This window comes from Periplaneta americana, chromosome 6 (assembly GCF_040183065.1).
Source record: "Periplaneta americana isolate PAMFEO1 chromosome 6, P.americana_PAMFEO1_priV1, whole genome shotgun sequence".
In the NCBI taxonomy this organism is placed as follows: Eukaryota; Metazoa; Arthropoda; class Insecta; order Blattodea; family Blattidae; genus Periplaneta; species Periplaneta americana.
Window position 1 is genome coordinate 81668377 of NC_091122.1, and position 25229 is coordinate 81693605.

The 25229-nt window shown below is 35.6% G+C and overlaps 1 protein-coding gene across 3 annotated transcripts in view; it reads left to right on the forward strand.

The window, feature by feature from the left end:
* LOC138701463 (dihydrolipoyllysine-residue succinyltransferase component of 2-oxoglutarate dehydrogenase complex, mitochondrial) overlaps positions 1-25229 on the forward strand; it is a 293425-nt gene that overhangs the window by 252636 nt on the left and 15560 nt on the right. For 2 of the 3 annotated variants that reach the window (XM_069828351.1, XM_069828352.1), the window contains exon 10: positions 1928-2179. In XM_069828351.1, coding sequence (XP_069684452.1) covers positions 1928-2179 — 252 coding nt within the window. Of the gene's footprint in view, positions 1-1927; positions 2180-9833; positions 9971-25229 lie in introns of those variants that run through there. The other variant, XM_069828353.1, reaches the window with a different exon arrangement.

Consider the following 25229-nt stretch of genomic DNA (forward strand, 5'->3'; position numbering starts at 1 on the left):
CAGGAACTTCTCCATTAATTCAAAATGATATCATAAAAGCTATTACTGATGTAGAAAAAGAAGAAATAAAAAATAAAATTAACTCAGTTTCATTTGTAGCTATAATACTTGATGAAACTTCTGATATTGAGAACAAATCTCAACTGTCTACTGTTCTCCGCTGTCTCTATGAAAGATTCTTGGGCTTTGTAGATGTTAATGCTGAGAACAGCAGATGGTTTATTTACTCACGTAGCACGAGTAGTTAATGAATTTGAAATTTCTACTAAACTTGTGTGACTATAGACCAATTATATATTTTTAACAGAACACCCATACTCCAGGTTGAACATACACCACTGGTGCATTGATGGTGCACTGGCAATGACTGGTCGAATGAAAGGCTTTACTTCGAAAGTAAGGCAAGATTTTCCTCACATCGGATTCACACATTGTTTTCACATAGGAAAGCTTTGGTGGCAAAAATCATTCCTTCAGCCCTAAGAAGCATAATGAGCTCAGTTGTTGAAATGGTTATTTACATTAAAAGTGGAGTTCTAAAACTAGACTTCTCAAAGTCAGGAAGCAGGAGCTGTTCGTGAAACTCTGGTTCTTCACACTGAAATTCGTTGGCTGGCAAGAAGGAATTTACTCTCCAGATTTTATGAACTTGAAAATGAATTATTAGAAATATTTGCCACAGAAAAATCTGAGTTTGCTGTGCTCATAAGCAACAAAGCATGGTGTTCCAAAATTTCATATTTAGCTGATATTTTTGGACATTTGAATATTCTTAATGCGAGTGTGCAGGGAAAGGAAGAAAATATTCGTATATCAAGCAACAAGCTGAATGGGTTCTTAATAGAAATTGAACTGTGGAAGTCAAAAGTTGAAAAGAATGAACTTGAAATGTTTTCTCTCACAGCTGATATTGATATTAATTCTAGTCTGATTTTAGAACATCTTTCTGTTTTGGAGAACAAACTGCAACAATATTTTCCTTCCCTCAACGTGAACGAATGCGACTGGATTCCCATTCTCTTTGCCGTTACTACTGAGGATACAAAACACCTACCATTAGAAGAGCAGAAGAGTTGGCTGAACTTCAAGCTGATCGAACTTTGCAGCTCAAATTTAGGGAATAAACACTATTTCAATTCTGGATTTTAGTAAAAAGAGAGTTCTCAGTGTTATCAGAACATGCCTATTTCAGTTTTCATCAACATCTGTGCGAACAGAGATTTTTGGCTCTAACCCACATTAAAAATAAGAAACGTGAGCAACTTTTTTTCTGTAGACCAAGAGTTATGGATGTGTTTGTCTGCAATTCTTCTCAGCATTGAACAATTATGCAAAAGTAAACAAGTCCACATTTCCCACTGAATTGCAACAATGGTGTAATATTATTGACAGTGCATTTTTAGTTTTTTAGTTTGTGTTACATGTTTGCTGTTTTGTAAATAATAAATAACATTACAAAAATATTTAATACACAGGCCTCTGTTTCTCTGCTATCTTTCGGTCTGCACTCCAGGATTGCTTAACCTTGAAAAGAGATTCATCACTTCAGAAGATACATACCACCAATTACCACTTTGACTCTGGGTATGGACGCACCGTTGAAGCTACAACCATTTCCTTCTAGCTGCCATCTGTTGTTCTTTGAGATGTTGAGAGACCAGACACCTCTATATTCCTGTACACCTTTCTTTACCAGGGCTTTCACGATGTCGTATGCTATCTTCATCTATTTTTACTAATGTAAACACTTTTCATTGCCGTAAACAGAAAGCTAATTTTTAACTCTTCTAATTTCTCTATAATCTCTTCTAGTTTCTGGATAATTTAATAGTGACCCTCATACTTTGTGGATATTGGTGACAGTGTAAGGTTAATAAGTAAACTTCATTTAGTAATACTGTTTAACTGGAGATGTATGAATTTTCAGGGTCTTGTGGTGCCAGTGGTGCGTAATGTAGAGTCAATGAATTATGCAGACATAGAAATCGCAATCCATGCTCTTGGAGAAAAGGCAAGAAAAGGAGCTTTAGCTGTTGAAGATATGGATGGAGGAACCTTCACTATCAGTAATGGAGGAGTGTTTGGATCCTTGTTGGGAACACCCATTATCAACCCTCCACAGTCTGCAATTTTGGGCATGCATGGAATATTTGACAGACCCGTGGCCATAAAAGGACAGGTAAAACTTTGTTTTTATTCTTAGAGTTTAATTTTTAGTCAATTGTATTTTTACTTTTTTCTTCTGTTTACTTACTGTATGTTTTAGTTTGGCTTCCGAGAAGACCTATATTTATGAATTTTGAGAGATAGAGAGAGGGGGGGGGGAGGGGAGCTCTCGTAGATAACATTCTTCCTGTTTTGCTGCACTGCAGTTTGGCAAGCGATCACTCACGTAACTAGTGAATTACTTCACTACAGTTTGGCAAGTGATCATAGTGAATTACTTACGAGTATTTGAAGAAATGAAGTGAATGTTACCTGAATTTCAGAGCATTTGTTCAAAATGTCCTCCATTACATTCTACAAACATTGTAGTGGTGTACAAGTTCTAGAATACTCATTTGAGCTCTTTCTCACTAATATTGTATATTGCCATGCTATTTAATTCGTTAGAGCCTCCAGAGTGTGCAGGTTGTTTTTATTTGAGCATACTGATAAATCTGGAGACTAGGCAGGCCATAGTCCACTACTTATTTGTCTGTCGTCAAATAATTTTATGAAGGGCATCATTCAATGCACTGATGTGTGTACTGTTATGCTATCTTGCTAGAAAAATGCGTAATTCTTTTCTTGCTTCGTGTAAAGATGTAAAATGCTAACAAAATGTTTACGTAATGCTGTGAATTAATTCTTTTGTACAAAAATATGGGGCCCAGCCAGCTATGTAGTGGGACTTAATGAGAAAAATGTGGATATCCAATATCCCAGTGCCAAATATTCTGGACATTCAAATAGCTGCTCAAGTGGAACCAAGCTTGGTCACTGAAAAGAAGCAGCATTGAATCAACAATTTTGTCGTGAATTGATTCTCTACAGGATCACAGTTTTTGAACGACTAACACCTTATAGGGATGGAACTAAGAAATTTTAAACCTCAAACCAGAACTTTGTGATACTTTCATTCCTTGTGCTAAGTAATGGATACTTTTTCTTGTGCTCAACTCCATATTTTCAGACATATTGTTTGTGCTGTTAAAGCATGCATTGGAGAATAAATGTGAGTATAAGGCCACAGTACACCAGTTATTCATAGATTTCAAAAAGACACATGACTCGGTTAAGAGAGAAATTTTATATAATATTCTCTCTGAATTTGGTGTTCTCAAACTACAGTATAATGTCTCTTAATCAGCACCAATGGGACCAGGCAAGTTTCGGATACGAAATTTTGCCAGATAATTGAATAAGTATTTAAAAAAATTACCTGTTCCGTATTTTAACATGCCAGCCTATTGAAACTGCAATCGTACAAAGCTTATTTCTCAGTCACTTGATCATAGCTAAATAACATAAAATTGTGTGGATTTTCTTTATTAAAACACATCAGTTAACACAAAAATACACTAATTTTGGGTTCGAACATTCGCTGAGCATTAAATTCGTGTGAACTTCTTAATGTGGTAACACTGACAGCCCAGGCTGTGGCAATCTATCCATGCATTCTTTTGTGCCTGATAATGGACAGAGAGATTCTTTACATTTTGAAGCACCTTGGATTTCGGTATTTTCTCACAGCTTTGTCACTTTGTGTGCACCTGCAGTATTTCTGCATACTGTAATAGTTACATAATTATTGTTTTGTTTGAAGTCCTTAAATAAGGTTTCTGTCGCACACACCAGTATTGTTGTAGGAAGACACCTCCATAATAAACCAGTCTCATCAGCATTGTATATTTGTTCCACACTAACATTACTCTGACACAGTTTTCTGGAAGTGATTAATAAACTGATCCGCAGACACTTCGTCAGCACTTCTTTATTCACCGGACACATTTCATTTTCCATGTCTCTCTTTGAATCTGTTAAGCCACTGTAGCATTGGCCCAGAAAACATATTCTCTTAGATCTTTTAATTGCGAACCACTCGGATAGGACATGATTCAATTCTTCACAGTGAGACTGACGTACAGTTTTCCGATTTTCCGCAACTTTCATTGATTCAGTGTTACTTATGAATCACTAGAATTGACTGCCTTGTTTATCGTTTAAAGTTGAACTTCCAACTTTATATTCGTCCATTAATTTGTATCTACTAACTCCTCTTTCTATTTTCTGGAGTAATTCAAGCTTTTGCTTCAGTGTGACGACGTTCCTCTTGCATTTAGTGGTAGTAGCCATAATGCTATCTATCACACAAATAAAACTTTTACACACTATGAGAATTTCACAGTTTCTTATTTAGACTCATCCAACACCACATTGAAACGGGCGAGTTCAAGTGGTAAATTTACAGACATCGGGCCATAAGAATAAAGTTGAGCATATCCTTTTACTCTACTATTTTGAAGGATGTGCTTCAGATTTTAATAATAAAATGCAGAGCAAAACCTTCTGCTCTTGATGACGCAATAGGAAAAGAGCACTTGCTTCACAGGAAGAAGCATTTGCTTGGAGCGCAACCTTTTGCTTCAGAATTAGAAAAAATGTATGAATAAAGTGAAGCATAACCTTCGATTCAGAAGCATATCCTTCTAAAAAGTGAAGTCTGGTCAGGAGCAGACTCATCTCTGTGGTTTACTGATCTGGTTGAATTACCAGTCGCATTACGTCGTGAAAAATACTACAAATTACGTTGGTGTGCTGTTAGGGAGCAGTATAAGAGTTTATATACATTTAATGAAGAAAATATCCCATGGATTACATCTCATTTTCTGGAAGAAACACAGGAGATAAGAGGAGGGGCCCAAGTGCTAGCATGCTGTCTACAATCCAGGAGGCCCGGATTTGATCCTCGGCCAGGTCGTGTTGGAATTTGTGGTAGACAAATTAGATGTTGCAAAGAGTTTTCTCGGGATACTCCCGTTTCCCTCTATCATTCCATTTCATCTATATCTGCAATAGTAAAAATTGATTAGAGTGAATTCTTGGGAGTAGTACGGATTTCCGATGCTGATATAGGAAGGGTTTGGAGCTCTGGTCGCTGGGGTTTATCGTCGCGAAACGGGACTTGGCTGTATCTCGGACTGAGACAGAATGGCCAACCTGAAACTGTCAGATTCACGAATGCCACTCAGGCCACTTGTCGGATTTGGACAATCATCATATACAGGGCGCACAATGGACCAAAGCGTGCCCAAGTGTAGGCCTACGAATCTGTCTCGGGTCCAGCCCTCGTAAAGCCAGTCAGCCACCCAGCCAGCCATCCTTGGAAATAAAGACGAAGATATTTTTTTTTTTTTTTTTTTTGCAGTTCATGGTCAATCGGAGATTCCAATCAGGTATTGCAGAAGAGATGGGTATACATCGGACCACTATAAGTAAAACTGTTATTAATGTATTTAAATATAACGGAAAAAGCGAACAAATGGCTGAAGTTGTCATCATCATTACAAGATGTAACTGTTCCAAAACCTGAATAGTTATAGAAATTAAATTTTCAGAGTGTAATCAGTGTATTAGACTGCACTTGTGCATATTGCTAAACATACACAGCATGGTGGTATGGTGATAAAATTATGAGTATGTTGCAAGCTACATGCAAAGCAAAAGAATGCTTGACTAGTGTTGCAGTTGGCCAGGGTCCGTTCTTGACTGTAGAATATGGAAAAATTCATCAGTTCGTGATGTGTTCAGTGGATTTAAAAATACTGTCCTTTTGGGTGACGGCATCGAACCATGGCTCATGGTTCATATCGAAATCGGATTTTTAAATAGACAGTTATTTATCATAGAACGTTCCTTTGGCTAACTAAGAAGCAGGTTTCCCATTCTACAATACGCCTGTACAAATGCTGCCTCAAAGGTCCCAACAATCATATTGTTTGTTGCTTTGTGTTTCACAATGTAAGCTAGCGAAGTACCTATATGATCATAATTATGACTTTACAGACAATATATAGGATTTAAATGAAGATGAAAATACTGAAGAGCAAGAGGAACCTGCCACTGGAAGGACTTCAAATACATTCACGTCACTGCATTGGTATAATTTTACTACTCGTATTTTATTGATGCACACAGATTAACGTAGAAGCTTAAATTAACTATCAGTATTTCTTATAGTAGGCATAATTATAATATTTAATAATGCTATTATGGGCACTTCAAAGACGCATGTTAAGAGGAATTTATTAGTATGCCGAATTTTCTTACAATAATTTTTATCATTTTCTGAAATGCTACCTCTTTTTTTTTCCTTTTCACTTCTGGAACTTGTCACTTTTTTCTAATATTCCAGGATGTGTAGCTAAAAATATCATTGTACTTTCAAGGGGCACAAAGCTACCGCTGTCTGAATTGGAAGATGCAGTTTTAACCACATGGAATCCTTATTTAGTTGTGATTGAAATGTAAAGTAAAAGTAAATCCATGGCTTTACAGCCCTAAAGGGCCAAGACCGACCAGCCGGCCGCTGGCCTCACGTTCACATGGCGAAATAGAGGTGGATGATCATCCAACCAGAATGGAGGTATTGTGTGGTTAGCACGATGATCCCCCCCAGCCGTTATAGCTGGTTTGCGAAACCGGATTTTTGCTACCTATCGTAGCTCCCCAAGCGCATCACGATGCTGGGTGGGCACTGGTCCCATACACTGGCCGCAATTTCATGAGAAAATTTCTTCCCTCACGAGGACTCGAACCAGCGCGCATTCTGTAACGCGAGTCCTAGGCAAGATGCCTTAGACCACGATGCCACGGCACGGGACTGTGATTGAAATGAGTGTGGTTTATTAGCAGGAAACTTGATGTGTCATTCGGAGGCCTACCATTGCTGCTTATCTCATTTCTTTATGAAACCGAACACCCGCACTCAGCTGACAAAGAGCGCCGACAAATACACAGTACCGCAACATGAAACGACACAACATTCATGAGCACATGCTCCTGTCTTAGAAGCATAAGGTCGAAGGATAAGGTAGAGGTTATTCTTACAATTCGAAGCATATGCTTATACTTCAACCTCTTGCTTCGGAGCACATCCTTATACTTCAACCTCTTGCTTCGAAGGAAATCCTTCAGTTTTATTCATATGGCCCATCATCTCTGCTTGTATTGTTTGCAAGGCCCAAGTGGCAACTCACAGACACTACCTGATCTACCCCAGGGACATAACGGGGGTTTCTGTCTGTGTTTTCATGCGTGAACAATGTAAAGAGTAAACACAATATGTGGCATGTGCTATCCACGAAAACCACTCACATCTTCATTCAACTCTCCCCTTTCGCACGAATGACTTTTTTTTTTTTTTTTTTTGTGCCTAGCCAAAAGTACTGTTGTTTTGGTATTGCCGGTTATCGGGGTGCCAGATACGAGGGATTTTACTGTAGTTCAATTAATTAAAATGTGTCTCAGTGATACATATAGCAGATGTGTATAGGACAGTTTCGGTCCGACACTTTTCCAATTCACTGCGGGCTAAAGCAAGGAGATGCACTATCACCTTTACTTTTTAACTTTGTTCTATAATATGCCATTAGAAAACTCTAGGAAAAAAGAGTTTGCAACTAAACGGATTACATCAGCTGCTTGTTTATGTGGATGACGTGAATATGTTAGAAAAAAATCCACAAACTATTAGGGAAAACACGAGAATTTTACTTGAAACGAGTAATGAAATAGGTTTAGAGGTAAATTCCGAAAAGACAAGTATGTGATTATGTCTTGTGACCAGAACATAGTACGAAATGGAAATATAAAAAAATGGAAATTTATCCTTTGAAGAGGTGGAAAAATTCAAATATCTTGGAGGAACAGTAATAAATATAAATTACGTTCGAGAGGAAATTAAACACAGAATAAATATGGGAAATGCCTGTTATTATTCGGTTAAGAAGCTTGTGTCATCCAGTCTGCTTTAAAAAAAATGAAAGTAAGAATTTATAAAACAATTATATTACCGGTTGTTCTGTATGGTTGTGAAACTGGGACTCTGACTTTGAGAGAGGAACAGAGGTTAAGGGTGTTCGAGAAAAAGGTGCTTAGGAAAATATTTAGGGTTAAAAGGGATGAAGTTACAGGAGAATGGAGAAAGTTCCACAACATAGAACTGCATGCATTGTATTCTTCACCTAACATAATTCATCATAGGGCCATTCCATGTCAAATCAACACAAAAAAGTGGACTTTTCAACCCGACCACCTCAGATTTTCATTAAATTTGGTGGGATGGTAAAGAACCTTAAGTTAATTAATTATGTAAAATTTTAACCCTCAATAATGCACGATATCCATACAGCAATTCTGTCAATATGAGAAAAAATGTAAAAATGTTGCATACTATGTCAACAAAAATAATTCATAACTTCTCTTCTAATTGAGGTAGAATCTTAAACTTGGGCTTATTTTAAAGCTAACGAATCATACTTTTCAATAAAAGTAGGTTTGCATCGAAGTATCGAATTCTTTATTGAATAGTCACGTGAATCACATTTTAACATTGAATATCTAAAAATGCGGGGCACAAATTATTTCACGAAAAATATATGTTATAGAGGTAAGAGCATTCTCCCCTTGGTGTAAGTTTCATTTTGGGAACGTTTCAGGAATATCAGTAAAAAAAATATCAATGTCTTGGTTTGTAGCACTTAAACCCATCTTACACCAACACTGCATGTGTGCGAGTTTGTACTTGTCTGATTATTATCTGCGTCATCGATCTGTCAGACCGTCATGAGTGGCAATTTATACAAAACGTGCAATCTGTTTCAAGTGCAGTTTCGTTAGTTTTTTTAGAATGTGGTAGTTTTGTGCGATGTAATGGAGTCGCGTTTTAAGTTATATGTTTGCTGCAATCCCTTTGAGAAATCAGGGCATTGTAATTAGAGGAAAAATTTAAGAATTGTTATATCGTGGATGCTTAATGTATTTCCTGATTTAAAACAGGAACAAAAGGTGTGCGCTATGTGTCGCAAAGAAATAAAAAAATATAATATGATGCTATTACGCAGAATCCTCAGAATGACTCTAGTAATGAAGAATACGTCGATTCTACAGCAAATGTAAGTTCATTAAATACAAGTCTTTTTGACCAAGGTGTGTTCCTTATTAAACAAAAAAGGCTACAACAAGAGAAATATAAGAGACAGAAATTTGAAAATATTGAAAAAGTCGTAAAAGATAAAGTCTTCGATATTAAAGATGCCGAGGAACCAGGTCCTTCATCAAGTCCTGATTCTGAAATTTTGTCTCAGTTGCAGGAAAATTTTCAAAATTCAGGTAAAAGTGAGAAAATCACCATTTTAACACTAATACCTAAACGCTGGAGCATAAATAATATATAAAAAAAGTTTCTTTCAGCTTCCGAATACATAATTCGGAAAGCCAAAGTCCTGGCAAAGGAAAAGGGAATTTTATGTTCACCAAATCTGGAACCTGGAAAACCCTTGCCCGCGGCTGTTGCTGGTAAAGTTAAAGAATTCTGTTGTTCTGACGAGATTAGCAGAATGATGCCTGGTAAGAAATATTTGTTATGATTAAAGAATCAGGGAGTAAATCACATGAGCAGAAATGAATTATATGCAGCGTTTAAAAATTCTAACCCTGAAATGAAGGTAATATTCTCCAAATTTTCAACTCTTAGACCAAGAAATTGTATTCTAGCTGGAGTTAGTGGGACTATACTGTCTGTGTTTGTGTCATCAGAATGTTTTTTTTTTTTTATCCAATGCCACCAGGTTGTCTTTTCGACATTTCTGGTCTTCTCTCCTGGCCGTGGCTTAATTGTAACCCACTTCTGAGGTTGGGGCGCCTGGAAGGCGGAGTTACATTACCCCGATGATGTGATAGGATGATTATGATAATGTGGTGCCAGGTGAGGTCTTAAATCTAAACTTAACCTAAATTCCAGACCATGGACGAACACAGGAATAATCCCCTTTAAGGAAAAATTCTAACCAGGAATCGAACCCGGGACCTCATGAACTATAGCCAGAAGCTCTGACCACTAGACCATGAGAGGTCACATAGCACAGAAATATACTATAAATACAGAAATCACTACACATTTAGCCTGAATGACGAAAAAACACTCTATAAATTTTATAGGCACTTTCTATCTTTCTGCAGTCCTTGTGTTTAATATTAATATTAATATTAATATTAATCATTTTCTCCCTGACTTCCTAATATAAGTGGATATGTAGAGCATGATTTAAGATTTTTGCACTTTAAATGAGCAGAATTTTGAGATTTTGATCTGAACTATAGAACTGACAGCATAAGTGCAAGAAAACAGCTGGCAGATATATCTTAATATGAATTTTATGTACAAATGTTTCTCAAAGTTTCTACTGTCACCATTTCTACACCTCTGCATATAATCTATAGCATTCAAACAGAAAGCACTCCTCAGAAAATTATAATTGCAAGACTGAAATAAGTCTGAGGTAACAAAAATCAAAAGAAATGTTTGAATCAATAAAAGAGATAATGGGAATATGGAGAAAAAAAATTAATATTGCCTCATATCTCGAAAACAGTGAATCATAAACAATAACTCGACATAATACCATGAATTAATTATACTTGATCATTAGCAAATTCTTTAAAACTCATGCCGGAAGCAATTTATTAAAGTTTCAGGTCTACATGGATTTCTAGAAAATTTTTCTTTATACCTTCCAACTTATCAACATTTCTTGGCTACTATGGTGTGCAATCCTCCTCATATAAATTGCTTGTTCAGGAAATGTACAGAATGTCCTGAACCATTCAAAATAAGAGAGGGTTTAGAGAAATGTTTCGAATAAAACTTCGGTGAATCAGTGACCTACAAGCAGTGGATGACAACTGACTGATCAATGCTTGAGACCATAGTGAAACCCAAAGACAATTTTTCGACTGTCTCTTGGAGAAACTTGGTGATTTACTGACTCACTTATTTATATCACCTGAACAAAGTAAGTTTCTACGTGATATGAAATCATTTCTACAGCCATGTTGTGTTATGCGACTTTGCTGAAAACTATTATTTCGTAATCCAAGATGAAATTCAGTCATACCACAGGACTAATGTGCAGACAACCATTCATACTTTCGTAATATATTATAACGAATCGTCATCCGATACAGTCTCTATTAAAAATCTGGTAATAATTTCACACTGCCCGAAACATGACACTACAGCTGTACATCTGTTTCAAAAATATGTAATGGAGTCATTAAAACAAACATCTGTAATTCACCACAAAATTATGTATTTCTGTGATGGATTCTCTGCTCAGTATAAAAATAGAAAAAAATTTCCTGAACCTCACATTACAGGAAGAAGATTTTGGATTTCCAGCAGAATTGCATATTTTTGCATATCGCATGGCAAAAGAGCATGCGACGTTGTAGGTGGGACACTTAAAAATGTTTGCGGCTCGTGCTAATTTGCAGAGACCGTCCGATAAACAAATAACTACACCTAGGGAATTGTACGACTGGGCAAGGGATCATCTCCCAAACATTAATACCGTTTATGTGACTAAAAAAAGCTATACTGAAGAGGAAAAAATGCTTACTCTTTGATTTGCAAAATCCACTGCAGTGCCTGCAACACAAGTTTCATACAGTCCTGCTGTTTAGGATGGGTATTATACTTGCTAAGCAGTTTTAAAATGCAGCTGAAACAATGCAGCATCCTGTCTGGAAAGATGATCAGGCTATTTCATCTCAGCAATGAAAGGTAAGCATTTCTTACAGAACTTCAGGTTTAACAAAATCCATGTGACAATAATTTGTTTGAGGTAATAATTAAAAAAATTCGAATAATGTACTACATGTTAAATTACATAGTGACATTCAAGAATATGATCAAATATAATTAAATACAACGAATGTGTGGGACATAATTATCGCAACTTATATGGTTAGCTTATGCTTGCAGTGACATAAAAATTTTTATTTTGTAACCTAAGATGATTCGAAGTTGAAACTTATCAGTTCATTATATCACTAATTGAGGCGTACTATATATTTTTTTGCTTAAACTAGAATCCCCGCATTTTTAAATATGAATATGTGAAAATTGTTTCACCATGTTTTTTTTAGTGTAATTGAATATATGCAGAAAACAATATAAGCAATAAAAACTATCACATATTAAGAATGTATCACTCAATTTTTGTAAATTTATCTGGAGACGTTGTTGAGATATATAATTTTAATTGAAGCGGCGTGCTTACAAAAATATGATTTTTCTTCATGTTTGAAACGCCACTGACAGAAAACGAAAAGCACAGGACATATGAAACTCGGCAGTTTTAGTTAGCGCGGCAGGTAAAACAAAACCTCAAATTTTGAAAGAAATCTGAGTCGGTCGGGTTGAGCACCTTGTTGACTTGATATGGAATGACCCCATAATAACACTTTTCATGGATTTGGACCAAATGGTCGATCTGTTCCAGTCTTAGTTGTCCAGTAGTAGTTTCATTGGTCGTTCCTGACATTTTGTTCCCCAAGGTTGATAATAATTTTTCATTATTCTTGGGAGACGATCTCGTGGCATCTGTTGAATGTATTCAAACTAGTTTTTTTTTGTATTTCATCGAGCACTCATGTAACTTTTATTTCATTTAAAATTTCTTCATTAGTCGTGTGATTTAACAAAATATATTGCAGTTTTTCTCATGAACTTCATTTCAGCCATTCTAATTCTTGATTTGTCAGATGTTTTTAGAGTCCATATCACACTGCCATACATTAACATTGGAAGTGCGAAAATATACATTTTTACTCTAGCACTCCTTGAAAATTTTGTAGTTTAAAAATATGATTTATGAGTTCTGTTATTTTTAGGAACTTTGAGATTTTATTTTGAATATCTTTTTTATTCTCATAAGATATTAAACATCCTAAATAGTTTAAATGAGTTTGTTTGCTCAATAATAAAATAGCAATCAATAATAAAATCATTGAGCAAACCATAATTACAAATCATAATTAGGAACATTAAATCCAGACGTTTGAGATGGGCAGGACATGTAGCACTTATGGGCAAATCCAGAAATGCATAGAGTGTGTTAGTTGGCAGGCCGGAGGGAAAAAGACGTTTGGGGAGGTCGAGACGTAGATGGGAGGATAATATTAAAATGGATTTGAGGGAAGTGGGATATGATGATAGAGACTGGATTAATCTTGCACAGGATAGGGACCGATGGCAGACTTATGTGAAGACGGCAATGAACCTGCGGGTTCCTTAAAACCTATTTCTATGTAGGTAAGTAAGTAAATCAACGATTTTATTATTGATAACTGTTTTGCTTGAAATACAGTAGCGTGTAAATTAATCTGAACACGACATATTTTTACATTTTCTGTCATTGTTGGCCTCACAGCTGCTCATACCGCTTTAATTGACATCTGTAATACGTGTAATTCCATTGTTGAAGGTCTGTCGTTATTATTTTTTTTATAATATGTGACATTTTGCCTGTCGTTTTGTACTTATAAGCATTTCAGTTGTGTTGAAGACTTAATACTGCAATCCTGTGTACATTCTGTTGTCTTCACAAATGGATACAACTCCACAAAAACGGTCTAAAATTATAACATTAGCAGAGCATTCTTCTATGACACAGAGGCAAATTGCTGCAGAATGTCACATCGATTTGGCTATTGTTAATTCGATCATAAAACAGTACAGGGATACTGGATCCATCACACCCCAGAAAAAAAAGGAAACTGTGGCCGGAAAAGGAAGACTTCACCTGCAGATGATCGTTTGTCAGGAAAAGTAAATTAAATCCTAGACTAACTGCTGTCGACTTAACCTGCGAGTTAATGGCTACCACTGGGGCGAATATTCACGTCACAACAGTGCGGCGTAGGCTTTTGGAAGCTGGACGAAGGGCTCGTAAGCCTATTAAGAAGCAACTGCTAACCCCTGTTATGTGCAAAAAACGCTTAATGTGGGCAAAATTACATCAACACTGGACAGTGAATGACTGGAAGAATGTACTTTTTTCCGATGAGTCTCATTTCAAGGTCCACGGCCACCGTGTTTCTTACATACGGAAAGGATCCGAAAAAGTAACAGCAGCTCATCTCCAACAAGCACCCAAATACCCCCCTAAAGTAATGTTTTGGGGTTGTTTTACACATGAAGGGCCTGGAGCATTAATACCTATCAAAGGAATGATGAATTCTGACAAATATATTCACTTATTGGAAACCAGAATCGTACCCCAGCTGCAAAAATCACTTCCGGATGGCAGAGGTGTGTTCCAACAAGACCTGGCACCATGCCATACGTCTCGAAAAACTACAGAATTCTTCAAGAAGAAGAATATTCAGGTACTCCCCTGGCCAGGCAACTCACCCGACATCAACCCCATTGAGAACTTGTGGTCAATTTGCAAAAGAAGAATGCAAAAATGGATTGTTCTACAAAGGAGAAGATGATTTCTGCCCTCATTGGTGTATGGTTTCGCGATGAAGAAATGAAGAATATTTGTGGGAAATTAGTGGAATCCATGCCAAATCGTCTCAGAGCTGTTATTAGGAACAAGGGAGGCCACATAGATTACTGAGGTATGTCTTAGATCCTTTTTTTATCCCGTTTGAGTGTTTTTGCATAAGTAATTACGTTGTTCGGATTAATTTGCACGCTACTGTAATTAGGAACATTAAATCCAGACATTTGAGATGGGCAGGGCATGTAGCATGTATGGGTGAATCCAGAAATGTGTATGGAGTGTTGGGAGATATGAGGGGAAAAAGGTCTTTGGAGAGGCCGAGACGTAGATGGGAGGATAATATTGAAATGGATTTGAGGGAGGTGGATATGATGCTAGGGACTGGATTCATCTTGCTCAGGATAGGGACCGATGGGGACTTTTATGTGAGGGCAACAATGAACCTCCGAGTTCTCAAAAAGTCATTTGTAAGTAAGTAAGTAAGTAAGTAAAAGCATGCTTTGAACAACATTTCTTCTTATCGAGAATAGAACTTGTTTCTCGCCACTTTTTTATGATTGTGTAGCTTCTGGAAAATGCTGCTGAAACTTGTGGAAACACAGCTTGTACAATGTCTTCACTATATACGTTTCAGTGAAGAAAATGTGTTACTGTGCTGTATAACTAACAATGGTTAAAATTTGTCTTTCCCAATACAGTGGTAAGAACGCTAGTAACTTAGGTTTCTGTATACATTCACATTTAAATTTATTACTTAGAAAATTATTTTATTGGTATAACTGCTAATATAAGATTCACATTAACATTTGAGTTTTTGTTAAAATTAAACATAGGCATTTCATGCCATTATTTAATTCAGGGGTGAGCAAACTACGGCCTTCGGCCAAATGCAGCCTTCCAATGTTCGAACCCCTCTTTCACACCTTTCAAGGGACTTAAAAATTGTGTAAATTGAGGGAAAGTGTAAATTATGGGAAATGGTTTATGCATACTAAGAACACACTGTTCGATACATAGACTGATTTGTAAACAATGTTTGAGCTTTTATAACACACAGGACTGTTTATTTTGAAAGAAACACTTTTAGCTTTCTCAACCAGGGACTGCCTCCTTCGACGAAGCATAGCTAACACACAGAGCAAAAAAAAAAAAAAAAAAAAAAAAAAAAAAAAAAAAAAAAAATGATATTAAAAGAAGAGAACAAGAAATATCACAAAAGATGAACATAGGAAACGAACAAAAAATTAAATTAAGAACAGAAATAACAAAATAAAGTAAACTTAATAAACGAACATTAAAATCAAACAAATGTTGTTCTCGTTAGGATGCAAAGTACAGATGTAATTTTTAAATGGCAAGCAATCCTCTAATGGCAGTGAGGGAAGCATAATGAATGAAGTCATTTTTTAACTGGAACTTCTTGCAGAAACTGACAAAGAAGCGAGGTATTGTGCCCCTAGCTCCAATAACTAGCCTTACAACTTCAAAGAAAGATGAGGTGATATTTCTCCAAATAGTAAGGAACTGTGAGCTCATAAATCATGCATTTTTCTGTGTGGACTTCAGCAGGTTGTTGCTCCCATGCCTCAAACCTGACTGTTGCTGATAATCAGGGAAAGGATTTATATGTAAATACATATTTACTTATAAAGCTAATATAATTTATATTTTGCATTATCTTTATGTTTCACAATGTGTAGGGTTGAAAAATCCTACTTTTATTTTCCATATTTTTCCATATTTTAGAGTTTAGTACATATTTTCGTTAATTTCCATATATTTTCCATATTTCATATAAAACAGTCCATATTATATTAGGTTTAACAATAAAACAAAACAAAATTCCATTAACTTTTAAAAATACATTTCAACAATAGAGATTTAAACACATGTTCAGTAATCCCTTTAACATCAGAGTTATTTGAAAATTAGCAGTCCTATCAACAATGGGAAAGTAAGTTACAAAACTGTATTAATTTAATTTAAAATTTTTAACAGACTTCAGTTGTGCAGCTCAACAGTTAAGTGCCAGTCAGAGTACACATAGGTTCAGTTTTGTAAATCATACTATAAAGACGGTAAATATGCCAAAAGTACGTCATTCAGTCAATTTAAAATCAAAACTAACAAGTTACATTTCAGAATTTAAAGAAGATGGTTTATCAACTGACAATAAAATATTATTTTGTAATTTGTGTCAGTGTGCAGTATCATCTACACAAAAGTTCCTGGTGCAACAACACATTACAACTAGTAAACATCAGGCCAACAAACAACTAAATTCCAAGCAGAGACAATTGTTTTTAACACAACCAACAACATCGAATGTAAGATCTGAGTTTAACATCGACCTGTGCCGTTCTCTCATCTCTGCTGATATTCCTCTCTACAAACTAAAGAATAAGGTCTTCAGGGAATTCCTTGAAAAATATACTCAACATACAATCCTGGATGAGTCAACACTTAGGAAGACGTATGCTCCATCCATCTACGATGAGACAATACAGAAGATAAGAGATGAAATTAAAGATAGTTCAATTTGGGTTTCCATTGATGAGACTCCCGACAAAGAAGGTAGACTTGTTGGTAATGTAGTTATCGGTTTGTTAAGTGAACAATATTCTGAACGAATTCTTTTACATTGTGATGTTCTAGAAAAGTGCAATAACAAAACTATAGTTAAACTGTTCAACGAAGCTATGGGTATCCTGTGGCCAAAGGGTATTATGTACGATAATGTGTTATTCTTTATTAGCGATGCTGCCCCTTATATGGTCAAAGCTGGACAAGCATTATCTGTTGTATATCCTAAATTGACTCATTTTACTTGTGTGGCGCATGCATTTCATCGTGTGGCAGAAGTGGTCAGAGACAATTTCCCTAAAGTAGATTTGTTGATTTCATCAGTGAAAAAAGTATTTCTCAAAGCTCCCAGTAGAGTTAACGTGTTGAAAGAAATGTACCCTGAAATTCCATTGCCACCAAAGCCAATTTTAACTAGATGGGGTACATGGCTAGAAGCAGTTGAATATTATGCCGAACATATAGACTCTATTAACAATGTTCTCCTTGCATTGGACTCTGAAGATGCAGTCTCAATTGATACTGCGAAAACAGTTACCTGTGACATAAGTGTGAAGAATGACTTAGCTCACATTCAGCATACATTTTCATGCATCATAAAAACGCTCAAAAGTCTCCAAAATAGGCACCTTTCACTATCTGAAAGTTTTGAAATTATAAATAGTACTGTGGAACAACTGAATCGTGGTAGAGGTAAAGTTGCAGATGCAGTAAGAGCTAAGGTGGACACTGTACTTTCAAAAAACCCTGGATATGAAGAACTACAAAAGGTTGTTGCTGTGATGAGTGGTGAATCAACAGTGAAGATTAACTTGGACTTATCCCCAGCAGACATTGTGAAATTGAATTATGTACCAGTTACTTCTTGTGACGTCGAACGCTCTTTTAGTCAGTATAAATCTATCCTCAGAGACAATAGAAGAAGATTCACTTTTCAGCACTTGAAAGAAATGTTTGTAACCTATTGTTATGGTAACAGACAATAAAAATTGTGTTTTGTTGAAACTACATTGGAAGATAAGGTACGTCCATTATATTTTTTGTTTAGTTTGATTAAAATGTACCAATATTTAACGTACATAGTCATTTTTTTATAATTTTAAGTCCATATTTAATTCCATATTTTGGTAAAAATCCATATTTAATTCCATATTTTGGTAAAAATAACTGCATATATATTTACATATTTCATATATTTTTAGTCCATATAAATCCGTTCCCTGCTGATAATGTAGGCTGATACAGAGCCTAGTGGAATGGCAAGCATGTCAATTCGTCAACAGGATCCCTCTTGAGAGATGCCATTACTTAGTTTATAAAAGGTACATTATCATATACAGTAGAATCTCGTTAGTACGGTTTTCTAGGAACAAAATAATTTGAACGTCATATATGGGAAAATGTGCTACTGAAAAACATTTTTTTTTTCATCTGCATTAAAAACATCATTGGGGCCTGTACTTTTCTATAATGGATGGAAGTGTCGTATTTTTCCATGATTTGACAGTGTCAATATTATCACACTTGCAGCCTCACCTTGGGCACATCTGTACATTAGACTGTGATGGTTCTTGAATCTTTCAATCCAACTGTTTGAAGCTTTGAAGTCTAAAAGTCTCATCTGTAGAGCTAAATGCACTGCCTTAGCATGAACCACGGTGCCATCAATTGGTGCATTCGAAGCACGGGCTTGTTTGAACGATTTTAGTAACACGTTTTCTAACTCTGGAAACTGACCCTCACATGTTTTCGTTTGCCACTTTTTCCTTCTAAATAAGTTGCTTCAATTATTTGTCTTGCGCTGACTATTTTATTCAGTGTTCATTGGAATTGAACCGGTTACATCAGCTTCTTGTCTATGCGGATGACGTGAATATGTTAGGAGAAAATACACAAACGATTAGGGAAAACGCGGAAATTCTAGTTGAAGCAAGTAAAGCGATAGGGTTGGAAGTAAATCCCGAAAAGACTAAGTATATGATTATGTCTCGTGACCAGAATATTGTATGAAATGGAACTATAAAAATTGGAGATTTATCCTTCGAAGAGGTGGAAAAATTCAAATATCTTGGAGCAACAGTAACAAATATAAATGACACTAAGGAGGAAATTAAACGCAGAATAAATATGGGAAATGCGTGTATTATTCGGTTGAGAAGCTTTTTTCTTCTAGTCTGCTGTCAAAAAATTTGAAAGTTAGAATTTTTAAAACAGTTATATTACCGATTGTTCTGTATGATTGTGAAACTTGGACGCTCACTTTGAGAGAGGAACAGAGATTAAGGGTGTTTGAGAATAAAGTTCTTAGGAAAATATTTGGGGCTAAGATGGGTGAAGTTATAGGAGAATGGAGAAAGTTACACAACTCAGAGCTGCACACGTTGTATACTTCACCTGACATAGTTAGGAACATAAAATCCAGATGTTTGAGATGGGCAGGACATGTAGCACGTATGGGCGAATCCAGAAATGCATATAGAGTGTTAGTTGGGAGGCTGGAGGGAAAAAGATCTTTGGGGAGACCTAGATGGGAAGATAATATTAAAATGGATTTGAGGGAGGTGGGATATGATGGTAGAGACTGGATTAATCTTGCTCAGGATACGGACCAGTGGCGGGCTTATGTGAGGGCGGCAATGAACCTCCGGGTTCCCTAAAAGCCAGTAAGTAAGTAAGCTAAGTTGATAGAGGAATGTTGATATCACCATCACTAGTACCAGCACTGGATGTGATTGTCAAGAATGTCCTCCACAGTTTGGTCCTCACCAGTGATCACATATCCTTCATGATAGAAACATATAATCACAGAATTTCTCTACTTGAATCTGTATAAATTGACTGACTGTATTTATAGCAAAATTTACGTTGGTAGTTGTAATTTTATGTTCAATTTTTTGCATGGACACCATCTTTCTTGGCAGGAAAGAACATGAATTACTTGAAGTTTAAAATTACGACAGCGTAAATATAAGGGAAAAAAATATAATGATAGGAAAATTGAAGGGATCGAGAAAAAATTTTATAAATGATGAGAAGAGTCATATTTTAAACATTAACATTCGCGTAAGTCTTGGATTCTGGACTTTTATTAATATGGACATTTATGACTATGGACTTTTTTACATGGACATTTTTCAGTGGATCTTTTGACCTAGTATCCCCTTGTTGGAATGGGACAGCTAAGTATCCCAGCCTGTATTGTAAAAAGTTATAATTTAATTTTTACAATAAAATATTCACTGACAGAATATGAATTCCATAAAAAAAATGAACGGTGCAATTGAATTGCGCATATTTCGTCATTGTACACATTACTTAAGTGATATGAAATTATTAGTGTTAAAATGTTTAATTTATTATTAGAACATAGGTATTTTAGAAGATACATAAATGAATTAGGAGACACTAAGTTGCAACAGAAATCTCACTGGTCCAATTGCCTTAAGAAATGAAACACTAAACATAATATTATAGACAGTGGCATATTTATGTATTTATTTACTTATTTATTCATTCATTCATTCTTTTACTTATTCATTTACTTTTTATTCTAGGTATTTAGAATATTTGCCATTAGTCTCCTGGCTTCCCAATAAAGTTTCCATCTGATCTTGTCCAATAGGTTTGAAGTGCACTACATGTTCTAAGATGGCCCCAGTTCATTATGATATCTTCATTCAGCATGCAATTTGGTAAGGCTATTATTTTCATCTAGTGTAGGTGTTCTGCCAGTTATGGTACATTGTTATGAAGACTACTGCAACAGTTTCACTTCGGTAGGCTCTTTTTATAAATGAGGACTTCAACCCATTGTTTCTCTTTGCTTAATTTCTTTAAATCTCCAAACCATTCAGACTTAAAGTCGGATTTTATTTTGAGTTTTGAAGAATGGAAAGATAAATGTCCTTTTGAGCTGTTTAATATTGTTGTTCCCATTTTTGCCAAGTAGTCAACTTCTTCATTGTCGTTTATTCCAATATAGGAGAGAATCCATTGAAATGTAACTTCTTTCTCCATGTTTTTAGTATGTATCATATTTCCAGCACATTGAAAGTCAATGGACGCTCAAAATTTATTATCGCTTGTATTGTGGTAGTAGAGTCTCAAAATATGACAACTTCCTGAAATGATTGCATTCCAATGCACAGTTGAGCGAGGGCAATGTATATGGCTTCTATTTCGCCGCCAAAGTTGGTTTTGAATTTTACCAGTGGAGCTGTATTGATAGACATTCTTAGCACGGGCTAACTAGCTGCTTCCAGTGGATGAACAACAACCTAACATTTTTTGTATTCATAAACCAGTACTAGCAACATAAATACCAGACTAAAACAATGCATAGCATATGCAGATGATATAATAATAAGAATTATGCCATCATTAGTTGAAACTTTCAAATTATTGAAAGAAGAATCAAGCAAATATGAATTGATAAGTTAATAATGCTAAAACTAAATATTTAAACAATAACACAAAAAATAGAGCAACAAAATATCTTAAAATAGAAAATATTAGTTATGAAGGAGTAAATTCGTTTGAATATTTAGGTTCCATTATAAACCAAAATAATAGTATAGAAAAAGAAATAAATGAGAGAATTTCTCTAGGCAATAAAGCATATTTTGCGAACAAAATGTTGTTGAAAAGTAAATTAATATCTAAGTCAGCAAAATTCAACCTATATAAAACAATTATGAGACCAATTGTGACATATGCATGTGAAACTTGGTGTTGAAGGAAACAATAAAACAAAAGCTTTTGATTTTCGAAAGAAAAATTTTGCGTAGGACCAATCAAAGAAAAGATGGTACATGGATGATCCAAACCAATATGGAATTAAATAAGACAATTAAAAATAAAAATAAAATAAATTTTATTAAACCTCAAAGAATAGGATGATTTGGACATGTAAACCGAATGCAAAATGATAAACTGGTGAATAAGATCTACCAGTGGCAACCTCTAATGACAAGAGCAACAGGAAGACCAAAAAATAGATGGAGGGATGACGTACTGGAAGATATAACTTTATTAAGGATTCAGAATTGTCCCAGAATTGTCCAAGATAGAGAGAAATGAAAAGAGATCGTTGAGAAGGCCAGAACTTCAACGAAGTTGTAGTGCCTTAAAAAGAAGAAACCAGTATTAGTGATAGTATGCATGCTAAGCAGGGTTTGGCTGGCTAAATTTTAGTCTCTGTCGGTAGAGTAGTTTAACCCTTAGGAACCATGCGTCCATTATAGTGGCTAGCTAGTATTATGGTCATGACGTGATATAATATGTTATAAATTGTATGTTATATACAAAATACGTTGATATTCTTTAATTTTATATAACATTAAGGACATTTCACTTGATTAAAACAAAATTTTTTTGTAATGTTTTTTTTTTCTTAAAAAAGGAGCAAAATCATTTCAACTGGAGTCAACTGAAACCCCGTCAGCTTCCATGCGTACCATTACACCGATTATTTTACATGGACCCTCCCTAACCTTTACCACAGGCTCAATTAACTGCAGTGGCCGGGACGCAAACCTATGATCTTGGGCACGATATGTTGGCCGGACATACCTTGTGCGCCTTAAACTGCTTGTCTAACGAACCCAACACGAATTTACCTGATTGTACAGGTATACGAGTCCCTGGTGAAGAGTTAGACATTTGCGTGCAATAGTGGTATAAGTCTAACGTCTACTAAGGGTTAAAAGTGAAATAACTCTGCAAAATGGCTCACTATGAACTTTATAATGTGGCTTTTGTTAGTGGAATTCGTGAAATGAGACGAAAGAGGAAAACATACCTTACAAAATTAGATGTATTTAGAACATATGACGTTAATTTTAGAAACTTGTCAGATTCACTGCAGAAAATGCGAAATTGATAGTGTTGCCATGTCCTAACCTCTATGAAAACGAAAATGATCGCAGGTTATCATTTTCAATTGAGACGCAATTTCTAACTGCAATCCATTGGGCTAGATGTAGTGATGAAAATTTAATACCAGAAGGTTTTTCTCTATACAGTAAAATCCCTCGTGACCGGCACCCAAACAACTGATAATACCAAAACAACGGCACTTTTAACAAAAAAAAAAAAAAAAAAAAAAAAATAATAATAATAAAATAAAAAAAATAAATCTGTCACGCTGACACAGTGTGGGCCACCAGTTTTGCCACATAAGGAAGTTCGCAGGAACTTTCATTTTCAGTGAATATTCGAACCTATTTTAGTGTATTGTTTGTGATGTGTGATATGTTTTAATAAGGAAAATCCACACAGTTTTTATGCTTATTCAGTTATGAATAAATGATCGAGAAATAAGCTTCACATGGCTGCAGTTTCAACATTTTGCACCATGAAATACAAACTTTTATTGTATATACTGGTATTTATTCAATTATCCAGCAAAATCTCATATCCGGAACTAGCCAGGTCCCTCAGGTACTGATTAAGATGGATTCTACTGTATTTTCCTTTTATGAAAAATTTTTTTAGCATACCTACTGTTTTTTCAAAGTTTTGTAATTGTTCTGATATAATTAAGCCTATACATTATGTAGTGATGAAAATTTAACATCAGAAGAATTTCCTCAATATTTTTAGCTTGTTATGCATTTTTTTAGCATACTGATTTTAATTCTAAGTTTCGTAAATGTTTTGATATAATTAGGTCTATACATCATGTACTTACTTACTTACAAATGGCTTTTAAGGAACCCGAAGGTTCATTGCCGCCCTCACATAAGCCCGCCATCGGTCCCTATCCTGTGCAAGATTAATCCAGTCTCTATCATCATACCCCACCTCCCTCAAATCCATTTTAATATTATCCTCCCATCTACGTCTCGGCCTCCCTAAAGGTCTTTTTCCCTCCAGTCTCCCAACTAACACACTATATGCATTTCTGGATTCGCCCATATGTGCTACATGCCCTGCCCATCTCAAACGTCTGGATTTAATGTTCCTAATTATGTCAGGTGAAGAATACAATGCGTGCAGTTCTGTGTTGTGTAACTTTCTCCATTCTCCTGTAACTTCATCCCGCTTAGCCCCAAATATTTTCCTAAGCACCTTATTCTCAAACACCCTTAACCTATATTCCTCTCTCAAAGTGAGAGTCCAAGTTTCACAACCATACAGAAGAACCTGTAATATAACTGTTTTATAAATTCTAACTTTCAGATTTTTGGACAGCAGACTGGATGATAAGAGCTTCTCAACCGAATAATAACACGCATTTCCCATATTTATTCTGCGTTTAATTTCCTCCCGAGTGTCATTTATATTTGTTACTGTTGCTCCAAGATATTTGAATTTTTCCACCTCTTTGAAGGATAAATCTCCAATTTTTATAGTTCCATTTCGTACAATATTCTGGTCACGAGACATAATCATATACTTTGTCTTTTCAGGATTTACTTCCAAACCGATGCTTTACTTGCTTCAAGTAAAATTTCCGTGTTTTCCCTAATCGTTTGTGTATTTTCTCCTAACATATTCACGTCATCCACATAGACAAGAAGCTGATGTAACCCGTTCAATTCCAAACCCTGCCTGTTATCCTGAACTTTCCTAATTGGCATATTCTAGAGCGAAGTTAAAAAGTAAAGGTGATAGTGCATCTGCCTGCTTTAGCCCACAGTGAATTGGAAAAGCATCAGATAGAAACTAACCTATACGGACTCTGCTGTATGTTTCACTGAGACACATTTTAATTAATCGAACTAGTTTCTTGGGAATACCAAATTCAATAAGAATATCATATAATACTTCCCTCTTAACTGAGTCATATGCCTTTTTGAAATCTATGATATTTGATGCACTGTACCCTTATACTCCCATTTTTTCTCCATTATCTGTCGAATACAAAAAATCTGATATATAGTCGATCTATTACGCCGAAAACCGCACTGATGATCCCCAATAATTTCATCTACGTACGGAGTTAATCTTCTCAGAAGAATATTGGACAAAATTTTGTACGACGTCAACAAAAGTGATATTCCTCGAAAGTTACCACAGTTGGTTTTGTCCCCCTTTTTAAAAATAGGTACAATTATGGACTCCTTCCATTGTTCTGGTACAATT